Source organism: Brugia malayi (assembly GCF_000002995.4).
Source record: "Brugia malayi strain FR3 genome assembly, contig: Bm_v4_Chr1_scaffold_001, whole genome shotgun sequence".
NCBI lineage: Eukaryota > Metazoa > Nematoda > Chromadorea > Rhabditida > Onchocercidae > Brugia > Brugia malayi.
The window spans coordinates 162,484-174,351 of NW_025062475.1; the positions used below are offsets into that span (position 1 = coordinate 162,484).

At 28.5% G+C, this 11,868-nt stretch overlaps 2 protein-coding genes across 3 annotated transcripts; both read right to left on the reverse strand.

Moving 5' to 3' along the window:
- Positions 1-1,483: 1,483 nt before the first annotated feature.
- Positions 1,484-9,065, reverse strand: Bma-rpc-2 (DNA-directed RNA polymerase III subunit 127.6 kDa polypeptide, putative; the record flags this gene model as incomplete). Its single annotated transcript, XM_043076064.1, has 24 exons — positions 1,484-1,657; positions 2,017-2,161; positions 2,308-2,486; positions 2,647-2,811; positions 3,122-3,194; positions 3,348-3,562; positions 3,687-3,868; positions 4,096-4,219; positions 4,295-4,489; positions 4,669-4,806; positions 5,015-5,249; positions 5,383-5,456; positions 5,563-5,697; positions 5,856-5,933; positions 6,038-6,127; positions 6,243-6,330; positions 6,449-6,565; positions 6,856-7,016; positions 7,130-7,276; positions 7,602-7,718; positions 8,030-8,185; positions 8,301-8,526; positions 8,666-8,787; positions 8,994-9,065. The coding sequence occupies 24 exons, from the start codon at positions 9,063-9,065 to the stop codon at positions 1,484-1,486; spliced, it is 3,408 nt and encodes a 1,135-aa protein (XP_042931998.1).
- Positions 9,066-9,673: 608 nt separating this feature from the next.
- Bm1148 (Uncharacterized protein) lies at positions 9,674-11,024 on the reverse strand (the record flags this gene model as incomplete). 2 transcript variants are annotated; one of them, XM_043076065.1, is made up of 4 exons in its annotated part: positions 9,674-9,835; positions 10,263-10,388; positions 10,548-10,615; positions 10,850-11,024. In XM_043076065.1, the coding sequence occupies 4 exons, from the start codon at positions 11,022-11,024 to the stop codon at positions 9,674-9,676; spliced, it is 531 nt and encodes a 176-aa protein (XP_042931999.1). The 2 variants fall into 2 exon arrangements, with proteins under 2 accessions (XP_042931999.1, XP_042932000.1); XM_043076066.1 differs by having other exon boundaries at positions 9,747-9,835; positions 10,307-10,388.
- Between the last annotated feature and the right edge of the window lie 844 nt (positions 11,025-11,868).

Below are 11,868 nucleotides of genomic sequence, written 5' to 3' on the forward strand. Positions count from 1 at the left end.
TTAAAAATGAATTATGATGAAGAAAGGAATTATAAAAGATATATTTAAAAATTTTTCTCTGCCTTTTTTTTCTTTTTTCTTCAAAGAAAGTCGAAAGAGTATTTTTAAGCTATTATTTTCTATTTTGTTAAATTTACGAGGACATGCTTTTTGATTTTATTTGGCTTTATACTTTTGCAATTTTTTAACAAATATAAATATTTTATTTTTTGAAGCTTTTCAATTAAAATTCAAATTTCAGTCATATAAAATTTCTATTTCATAAAGAATATACGAAGATTGCATACCACAATGGCTGCAAACTATCTTAAGAATTATTGGAGAAGTCTGTAGAATTTGTAAGAGAGAAATTTAAAATCTATAAAGAGAGAGAAATTTAAGATCTATAAAAGAGAGAAATTTAAAATCTATAAAAGAGAGAGAGGAAAATCTGTAAAAGAGAAAGAAGTTTAAAATCTATAAAAGAGAGAGAAATTTAAGATCTATAAAAGAGAGAAATTTAAAATCTATAAAAGAAAGAGAGGAAAATCTGTGAGTTATTATTCATTATCAATCTCATATCATTGAGTACAATCATACTGTAAATGCTACCATCGTTTGGAAAGAAAATGATAAATGATTTTATCATGATTTTTATCAGTGTTAATCATAATATCATAAAAAGTATTCGTACATGAGCAATAATATACATTTTTGTTTCAATTTTCGAACATATCCCATACCTTCAAATATAATACCGGAAAATTTGGTAATTAATTACATTCACATAAAATTATTTCAATTTATCTTCGCAATCTGTGTTAAAATTTAATAGAATTTGTTTATAACATATTATATTTAGTACGATATTAACGAAATTTCATCCCTTTGCTAAATTTCATTCTAAAAAATTTTCATTTTGCAAAAATATATTTCATATTTATTAAACAATTATGAACGACCGTCATTGTTACTATTATTTGATTCGGAATTTGATGAGCAGAATAGCTTGAAATTTAATATATGGTGCACTTCAATATGTTTAAATGTAAAAGCAATGCTTTATGGTGGGTGGTTTTTTTTTTTTTTTTTTTTCCTGAATGCTTTTTCTTTCCTGTATGTTTAAAAAATTGTCATTCGGAATGCATGGAATCAGAGTATTTGAAATATTATCAGATGATATTTGATAATGATTTGTGGTCTCTGAATTTGGAAATTTTTATTTTAATATAAATTTCAACAGTTCAACAAAATATCATAACAATACCCGTAAAGAGAATATTAGAATTATTAGGATGACAGGTGGTTTACAGAGGTGGTTAACCATAAATCGAAGATTATCAACCAAAAATTTAAGTTAATACATTTCTAAAAACAATACTAAAAATGGTAAAGCAGCAGATAGAAAACAGAAGTAGAAATTTACGATATATATTAGAAAATTTAAACTTCTAGCAACTAACCCTAAAATTCTAAGCTGAATCTCTGGCCTGCTCTCTACGGGTCAATCAGTATACTTAGATAAGCTAATTTTTGGGACGATATTCATGGATTGCAATTCCTGAAACAATAATTTGCAAGCGTATGGAATTTTAATGGTTGCCATAGTTCGAGAAGAACGACACATTTGACACCAGCTTTTGTAACCAATTAAACCACACTGCGAACAAACATCCACCTATAAATAACATTTCAGATTTGCTTAATATCAGATGTTAAAAATTAGACAATGAAAATCTCCAATCATCTCTTTAAAATAAAATGAGACTTCTTCTGTGCACAACTATTTATTAGCAGTAATAAATGAAGCGAAATTTTCTCCGCAATTAATTTTGACGATAAAATGAAGACATGAATATCATGAATTTTATTATAAATCCGTGATGACTTGATGAAAGCTTATGAAACAACTAAAAAATTAAGCAAGGTTTTAGTGAATTGCATAATCCCAGATCTCAACTTTATAAATAAAATCTGAAAATAAAACAGCTTCAAATTTAAAAATTAATTTTCGAAAAATCCATGGAAAAGTCTTACTTTGAATTCATCCGATGAAACCATTAGCCTTTCCATTAGCAACATACTTGCACCATAAGCAATCAGACAGTCTCTTTCCATTTCACCCAATCGTAAACCACCATCACGTGCTCTTCCCTCGGTTGGTTGACGTGTTAGTACTGCTCTACAGACATTTCGTTATTTTCAAATTGCAAAATAATTTCTTCGACTTTTTTTGTGCTTTGTGAAAAATTTTTAAAAATTTAATTGAAAAGTTTTTCTCAAACTATTAAAAGCAAACTTTAATTCTATTTTAAAAATAAATATTACCGTGGTCCTCTAGCTCTTGCATGCATTTTATCCAGAACCATATGTTTCAACTTTTGATAATAAATAGGACCGAAATAAATATATGCACTAAGTTGTTGACCAGTTATCCCGGATGTTAACATATCTTTTCCAAGATAATTGAATCCTCGTGCTGCTAGTTCTTCACAAACAATATCAACCTTATAATATTTATAATGTTCATGAAATATTTAAAACTACATGAGATGCATAAATACATTAAATTTGCTGCATCAAAAACACTCAAAAAGTTTCAAATACATCTATACAATTACGATTTTTCATTTCGCTTTTGTAAAATATGCCCTGGAGAAGTCTCACCTGATCACCACCAAAAGCAGTTCCATAATGGAATTTGCCAGAAAGGACCGCATTTTTTCCACTTAATAATTCCATCAATTTTCCAACAGTCATACGACTTGGATAACCGTGCGGGTTCATAATCATATCTGGACACATACCCAAATCGTTGAAAGGCATATCTTCCTAAAAATTAACTTTCTAATAAACTGAAAAAAAAAAAAAAAAAATACGTTAATTATGGAGTTCACAAAAACTGTCATTCCTTTATTTTCCGAAAGTAGAGTAAAAAAAAAAAAAAAAAAAAAAAACAGAAATTTAAGAAAAGCAATCAGCTCTAATTTTTTTTTCTAAAATCTCAAATAATTTCTAAAAACCCAAACACAAATTTCATGAATTTAGAACAAAAAGTTGGAATGTAAACTCAAAAATCAGATAATTTTTTGAAAACTGTGAAATTTCGAATTATGAAACAATTTCGAAATCTAATTGAAACCTGTTTTGCTATCAAACCACATACACCTTTCTGACCATGTCTGCTACTAAATTTATCGCCCAATTCAGGCCTTCTGTAAATAGTTTTCCATTTTTGTGGAATTTTAATGTGTTTTAAAATTCAAAAAATATGTCAAAAATATAAAATCTGTGGAAATCAAAACCAAATAAACAAAAGTTAATTTGCTTTTTTTTTCTTTTCTTCTTTTCTAAAAAAAAGACTACACCTTGTTTGTCGCAACAGTACTTTGACCAAATGAGCATCATCCTCATTATATGTCAACAGGACACGTTCGGCATATGATGGTACAGGATTACGATACACAACCGAAACATCTTTGTATTCCACTTCATGACTACCACCAATATTTGTTCCATCATTATTGGAAACTGTGGCACCAGCTTCCATGCTTACAACCGGCATATGCTTATTGATCATTACCTTTAAAAGTTGACTGAGTTTGAGGCACAATTAAAATCCCAAATTATAATAGTTATTTGTAGAAATTGTGCAAGAAATGCAAAATGATGACTTTACAAATCATTAAAATTTAGAAAACTAAAACCTGTTTTGAACGTATGCATGCACCAACATACACGATACCCTCCTGATCTAATACTTGATGCTTATAAATGGGTTTTCGTGTTGCTGCTTCAATAGTTGGTCCCATAAGACGATCAAATGTTTGATTAGGATATTTTCTAGCCGTTGCTTTGGCATGTTTGTAAACAAGACAACGACCATAACCTGAAATAATTTGGGATTAAAAACTTAAGGCAACAAATTCTGAACGAATGAAAACGAAGAAACCCAATCAATAATCAGGTCAGAAGAAAGACAAACAGAAATAAATTTATATCACCAAAAAAAAAAAAAAAAAAAATCTGAATTATCAATTGCAATACAACTGACATTGTAAAATCTAAAAACATCGATCTTTTTTTTTTTTGAAAAAAAGAAGTCTACTAATTAACCTCTGTCAAGAGAAGCTTTATTCAACACAAGCGCATCTTCAATATCATAGCCACTGTAAGACATTACTGCAATAATGGCATTCTGTCCAGCTGGCAGTTTTTCGAAGTTACAAAATTCGATAGTCTGAAAGATTAATCACTAACTAGAAGATTTTATATGTTGTTAAACTTGAGAAAAAAAATGAGGAATAAAGCAAACCTTAGTTTTAACAAGAGGTCGTTGTGGGTAAACTAACAAATACATTAGTGAATCGATGCGTTTCTGCTGATTATATCCAATTGTACCCATAGCCTGTTTGCCCATAGCACACTGATAGGTATTTCTAGGACTTTGATTATGATGAGGATAAGGAATCAAGCCAGCACACACGCCGAGCAATGTGAAAGGTTCTATCTAAAATCACTCATTATTTTAAAATAAATCTTCAAAACTAAAATTAATATATAAATTACTATCACAAGTAAATTTGATTTTCCACTTCAAACTGTCATGTTCGTAATTACATTTTCTATATTTTCCAGTTCAAAAAATACAACACTGTCATCAAATTTAGAAAACAGAAAAACATTAACCTCTAAGTGCGTTGTAGTAGGCTTAATTTGATTTTCATAAACCGCAATTGATGCATCATTCATTTCATTTACATCCAAGTACTCAATTAGACCATCATCGACAAAATCTTCGAAAATGCGATATCCTTTCTTGAGCTCCTGTAAGGAATTTTTAGAATACTGCGATATGATTACATAATTATAAGAATGAACGAAAAAGAAATGTCAGCAAAACATCATGTCTTTAAATTTACAACGCTAATATGTTATTACATAAACAATAAACCCTTTCCACATGTAACAATTTAAATTTCAAATTTCAAATGTCAATGAGTCAATTTCCTTTTCTGTTAACAATTGTAATCACCTCAATATGCTCCTGTGTAACTTGTGGTATGCTATTTTTCACAATAATGTACGGTCGACAAAGACGACCACCATCACTGGCTATATAAACCGATCGCTGAGCAGCATTTGTTGACACCGAAACAAATTCATTGAGTAAACCATGCCTTCGAACAGCTCTTATCGTTGAAACTATTCGCTGTGGATCGATCGTTAGACCAACGATTACACCATTTAAAAAAACAATATGATATGCTCTGCAAAATTAGAAACCAATGAAATTTTTCATTTTCCATCTGTTTTTTTTTTTTTTTCTCACACCATGAAAATAATTTTAGTTATGCACATTACGACAGTACAATTTAAATGCTTTTTAACGAGAAAACTTACGGATTATGAATAGCAGAAAAATGGAGTGACTTAACATCTTCTACACCCGCATTGTATAACAAACGAATTACAGGCTGCAAACATGCTCTTATAAGAATGCACTGGATTATTTTGCAAATATCTACTCCAAAATTGAGCCTGCATGTAAAAAAGCCAAAAAAAGCGAGAAATTAAACGAACTTTTTCATCGCTATCTGTGGTAATATGACTGAGAAGAGCTAAATTTTTGACAAGACCACAAGATTCCCCTTCCGGTGTATCAGATGGACATAACATTCCCCACTGAGAAGGTTGCAGAGAGCGCGGTCCAGAAACCTGAAATTGGCTAAATAGTGAAAAAATATTCAATTTTCAATTTAAAAGCTTAACAGTGATTTGACTTCATTAAGATAAGATGATACATCTCTAATATCACAACTAAATCCCATTGAACAAATTCTTTATTATCTACTAAATATTGCTTTAAAACTTACTTTCCTCGTTTTCTCAAAAGTTGAATTGATCCTGGTCATCATGCCCAATACAGATATATATGAAAGACGTGATAAAACCTGAAATATTTAACAGATATATGAAAGACGTGACAAAATCTAAAATATTAAACTCCTTTACAATACAAAAATTCCAAAACTGAGGTCTAGATGATAAAAAAAACCTGTGTCACTCCTTGTCTTTCCATTTTAAATCGTTTAATTGTCCAATTTCCAGTTGCTAAAGCATCGACTAGTGCATTTGTTATTAAGTCCTGAAACATCTTATGTCATCTATATAAACATTAAAAATACATCATAACTGATGCTTTGTAAAGATATCATGTAAATTTACAAACAACAAATACACCAACTGATGTGAAAGCGAACCTGGCGCACGTGTTTAACTATATCAAGTGGAGCAGCCAACGTTTTGCCCAAACTGTTGTCAGCAATTCTTTTCAGCTCAGAATTGAACCTGGAAATTGTTTTTTTTTTTAAATTGTCACTTAATTTCCTTAAAATGTTTTTATGAACGTCAGGCTTGAAATACTTAGTTAGAATGAAGTCATAAGTTTGGAAAGTAATAATGGTACCTCTTGAAAACATCCTCAAATAACAATGCAAGTAAAGAGCCCGCCAGCTCTAAGCGTTTATTTCCGTAAAAATCACGGTCATCACATTCAGTATCACCCACTTCTGCTTGCATTAATCTGAAAAAATATGAAACACTGAGAGATATTATTTAAAAATGCTTTCTTCTTTTCATGAATAGCTTTATTTCTAATAATCCAAATCACACAAGGATCCCCGCTTTTTGTTTTTGTATGCTCACATTTTTGTATGCTTTTTGTATGCTCATATATAAACATTTTGATAAATTTTCAAAAAGTCCTTAAAAGAACGGAACACTTCAAAAAATGTGAAAATTTCAGTATAAATGAACAATATTAAAAAATTATGAAAGATTTCAGAAACTAAAAATTTATTCCGCTTTTCATACCTTCTAACCATTAATCCCAAATAAACAGCTTTCATTTTCATATTTCCGTCCGGACATGGCACATGTGCAATCATCAGATTTGATAAGAAATCAATGGCTTCATGTTCACGTGGTAACGTTGATGTGCCAGAAGTAGCTGGGCCAAATTTGCGTATTTTAACCTAAATAACAAAATAAGATAAACCATTAAATGCATTAATATGATAATTGAATTATTTGTCGGGAAGGAAAATTTCAGTATCCTTCACTTCGATACTTAAAAAGAAAAAGGAACCTTTGAAGCTATGTATTGTAGTGCACCTTCTTGTGTTACAATTTGATGACTTGCACATTCTTCAATTGATGGCGCCATTGCAGCAACAAACTTCTCCTCTAAACCAACAGCCGAAACAATGTCATGATCCGATTCAAATCCCATCGCCTGAAGTAATAACTAATTTCATAAAGGGTCCTAAATGTCTAAAATTTCAGCCTACATCAGTCATTTGCTACAATCAGTAATGCACGAAATAAGTCGAACTAACTGAAGAGGGGAAAACATGTATTAAAACAGTTGCAAAACTATATCACATGAACCAAGTTATCATTTAAATCAAGTTATTACTTGTGTAAATTGATGTTTTATATTCTTTCCACCAATTATTTATAATTATTTCTATTTCAAGCAAATAAATCAAAATCTGATAGTTTAATAAACGAATAACTGTTGAATCAGTGTTTCTCTGTAACCCAATTCGCTTGTTTACCTTAAAAATGATGGCTATTGGTACGTCATCAGAAAGCTGATTGTGACGAACATAATATCGCTGCTTCTTACTAGCAATGTATGTTTTACTTTTACGTTCTTGTGTAGAACTGAGTATCTGCAAGCATAATTTGCATATTTAAAACTGAGAAAATTTCTTTAAATGATATAAAACTATTATTTGAAAAGAAAAACACTGGAAAGGATAAAGAGTGAGGCGAAAAGAGAACTGAAGTAAAAATAGAAGTAAAAAAATACAATCTGAAACTTCGAAGTTTGAATACACTTACAGCAATAGAGCAATAAACATAAATAAACAATTTAAATACAGATGGAGTTAAATTTGCGCTTTTAGAATTCAGTAGTTTGAGATATGTAAAATGTAACAAATGCATAAAATCAAAGATGTTAATTAACAATTTAGCGTACTTCACATTGTAGTTCTTTTTTGCTGTTTCGTCCGATCATGATACGATTCTTCGAAAGCTGTTCTTGAATGAGAACCACTTTTTCCGATCCACGTATAATGAAATAACCACCCGGATCATATGGACATTCTTGAACACGTGCCAGTTCACTTTCGTTCTTAAAAAATTCTTTTGCAAGACTAATTTAAAATAATTTTTCGCTTGGTTTTAAAAATAAAACACAAAACACAAATCGCATCTCTGCAAATTCCAGGAAAAAAACCTATAATTACCATATTTTTTAAGACGCATTTGCTAGAACGTAGCATGACAGGCATTTTTCCGATTATAAGACCGTTTCTCAAGACACGCTGACTGCCGCGAGTGTATTCAATATCGACTGAAATAGGTGCGGAATAAGTCATATCCCGAAGGCGGCATTCATGTGGACTAATCTTATCATTGATTTGATTAAAACCTTCCTCGCTCGAAGGCATTCCAACATGGATATCCAAATACCTGCAATAAATCCTCAAATTCACTCCACTTTTAACCATTTTCTTCTTTTTTCTAATCTTTGAAATTAAATCATTGGTTGCTTGTCTTTGCTAAATTTAAGAAGCTTAAAAGTGGACTTAAACTTGGGAAAATGCTTTACTTCAAGTAAAATGACGGATTCGCATCGCTCGTGATTTTATCATTAGCTCGTAAAATCTTTTTGATTTCAGTACTGACAAAATAGTCATAACTGGCAATATGTTGCTTAACAAGTCCACGAACCTTTAATACAAAAAATATACTTTAAAAAAAAATACTTTTAAAAACAATAAAATTTCCATACCTTTCTTTTCAAATTGAAATAACTTTATTCTTTCTTTCCAAAATTAAATATACAAAAAAAGAAGAAAAAAAAAATACTTATAAAACTAATACTGACTAATACAACAATCAAAAAAAAAAATTGTAAAACGTATTATATAATTGACCTGTAAAAATGCTGGAACAAGAGTCCATTTATCTTTTATCGTTTGCACCTCTCCAGTAATTTTTTCCATCATTTTCAATTACTTCAATATGACTGCTAATTAATTCATCTGTAGCGTTTAGCACATAACTAATAACATTTCATTTTATATTACTTGTTTATTTTAAATTAATTAACTTCAGATTAATAAAATAAAAAAATCAATCTAAAAATTAACCTAAAGATTAAATTAATTAACAAAATAAAAAAAAAAAACCTAACCCAATCCAAAAACAGAAAACTGAAAATTCACCACTCCATTTTCATAGGGTGGGAAGAGAAGAAGCACCGCCCACAATTCTCAGACCACCATACCAAAGGATTGCATAAAGGTGACGCTATGCAATTGTTGCATCACTACTGTATGTGTTTGTTTTCCGCATCACTCTATTATCACATTTCTCAGTAATTCGTCATTTGAAGTAATGTGCATTAGTATACTTATAAATGTTTTTTTTTTTTTTTTTTTACTTAAGTATGTGATAATAATAATAATAAAAAGGAAGACGGAAATTTATATGTTTGTTTGTATATTTTTTTATTAATTATTAAAGTAATAATTAATGATATTCTTTGTTATTAACAAAATATCAATTTAATATAATAATAATGTATGAATTTGATATAATTCATACATTATTATTAGCATAAATATTTTTTTTTCTTATCTTTTCTCTTTCGTTTTTGCCAATTATTTATTTTAGTCGAATTGAATTCACATTTTTGACAACCATTTCGATTTTGACGCATTTCTTGCACACATTCTGGATGCATTGCATGAGCACATGTTAACATTATCACATCCTTTAGTAAATTATACTTTATCAAAATTTATTAAATGAATAAATTTTTGAAGTGTTTGATTAATGTAATTTCATTTCATTGAATAATATTTGATGATGAGAGAGATAGAAAAATCATTCCATTTTTATTCTTTATTGTTTAATAACATTTCATACTTTTAGTAAATATATCTAAAGATACTATACATAATTCATATAACAATAATATTTACCTTCCCAGAAGGAATCAAAAAAAAAAGTTTATTAAATCAAAAAAAGCTTTTTTTTTTTTTTTTAAATTAACATAGAGTGCTTAAATTTATAATGTCTTTGAACTGCATTTTTCTTTTAAAAATAAGCCTTCTAATAATGAAATAAAATTAATTCCTTCCTATAAATATATTTCATTTAATTTTATATCAAATACTCAAACATTAAAATTCCCTAACTTCATGTAATCCATTAAGCGGTCGATCACATAAAGAACAATTACCATTTCGTGATAAATATTGATGCCATAACCATAATCGAATTGAACATTTTCTTACTTTTGTTTCTTCATACGTACGTATTTTCTACAAAAAGAAAAAGAAAAATAGAATTCTTTCATTTTCTGAAATGGAAAATTATTTATTTATTTATTTTTTTCTTCATTGTATTATATACGATAATTCTTAAGTTGAAATGAAGAATAATAAACAAATTGCTTATTTTTATTAGAAAATGCTAATAACCTGCGCAAAAATTATCGGTTCAAATGAATTCATTAGCAGAGTGATTTGCTTATTTGAATTGTTCGATTCTACAAATATTATCAGTTCGAAATGTTTAACAGTAACTTATTGCATAGTGTTTAATTTATGCATTTGTAAATGATTTTAAACTATCAATGAAATTTTGTAGAATTTAACTTTTTAACCGGATAAAATTTTATATATATATATATATTTTACTATTTATCAATTGAATTCGGAAAATTTTACGGCTTTATAAAAGCCTCAATTGAATTCGGAAAATTTTACGAAAAAAATAGTACCAGAAGAAGTTTTTACGTCTACTTTCTCCTGCAGTACAGAATTTTTTATTCCCAGTAATTGAAGACGTTGTTCAAGTATTCTACTTGCTTCCAAATCCCCTACATTTGTATGCAATTTTACTTCTAGCGAGCCATAAAGTTCCTTAGCTGGTTGACAATTTGGCACAGTAAACATATTATTATGACGTCTAAAATGTGTAGAATGTTTTATTTTTTCTCTCTTTATGTTCGATTTGAAATCCAAAATTACAAATATAAATTGTTTTTCAATCAGAAATTTCAAGTTATTCAGTGTTTCTTTTCATTGCTTTTTATAAATTTGTAATTAAAGTAAAAACTAGTTGTACTCGATTTTAATTTCTACAACAAAGTATGAACAATGATTAATGGATGCAAACATTTCAGGGAAAAGAAAAAACAAAGTATCCAAATAAACAGAATAATTCAAATAGGTAAAATAGTATTATATTTTTAAAAGTTAACGACCGCTTTCAACTACTGAGATACTGATTGTTATCAATTATTATAATTTACTCAATATTTTATATCACATCATTTATTGATAATTTTAAATAATAAAAATTAAATGAAAATATAGTAATTCAAATAGAGTTCAAAAAAAAATGAAAATTTTTTTTTTTAATTTTGTTTCAGATGAATGCTTAGCTTTCATTTTTTTTTTTTTTACCATAATTAATGTTTATACACAGTATTTGTCCTAATATTTTGAAAATTTTACTGACATATTATTGTACTTTAAAATGCTTACTAAAAAAAAGAAACTTATGCTTATACTTATAAAATTTCACTTGATTATTTCACCAGATATCTATTTAATTACAATCATAAAGCTAATCAGTAAACATTTTATGTCTTATTACACATTTCTGTTAGTCGTTGTTTTTTTTTTTTTTGTTTTTTCTTTGTTTTGTTTTCAAACTTTTAAAACTTTTCTTTTCATATTTTAATTTTACATTTAAGATTGCTAATGTACTGTCAATCTTAACTAATACACTGTC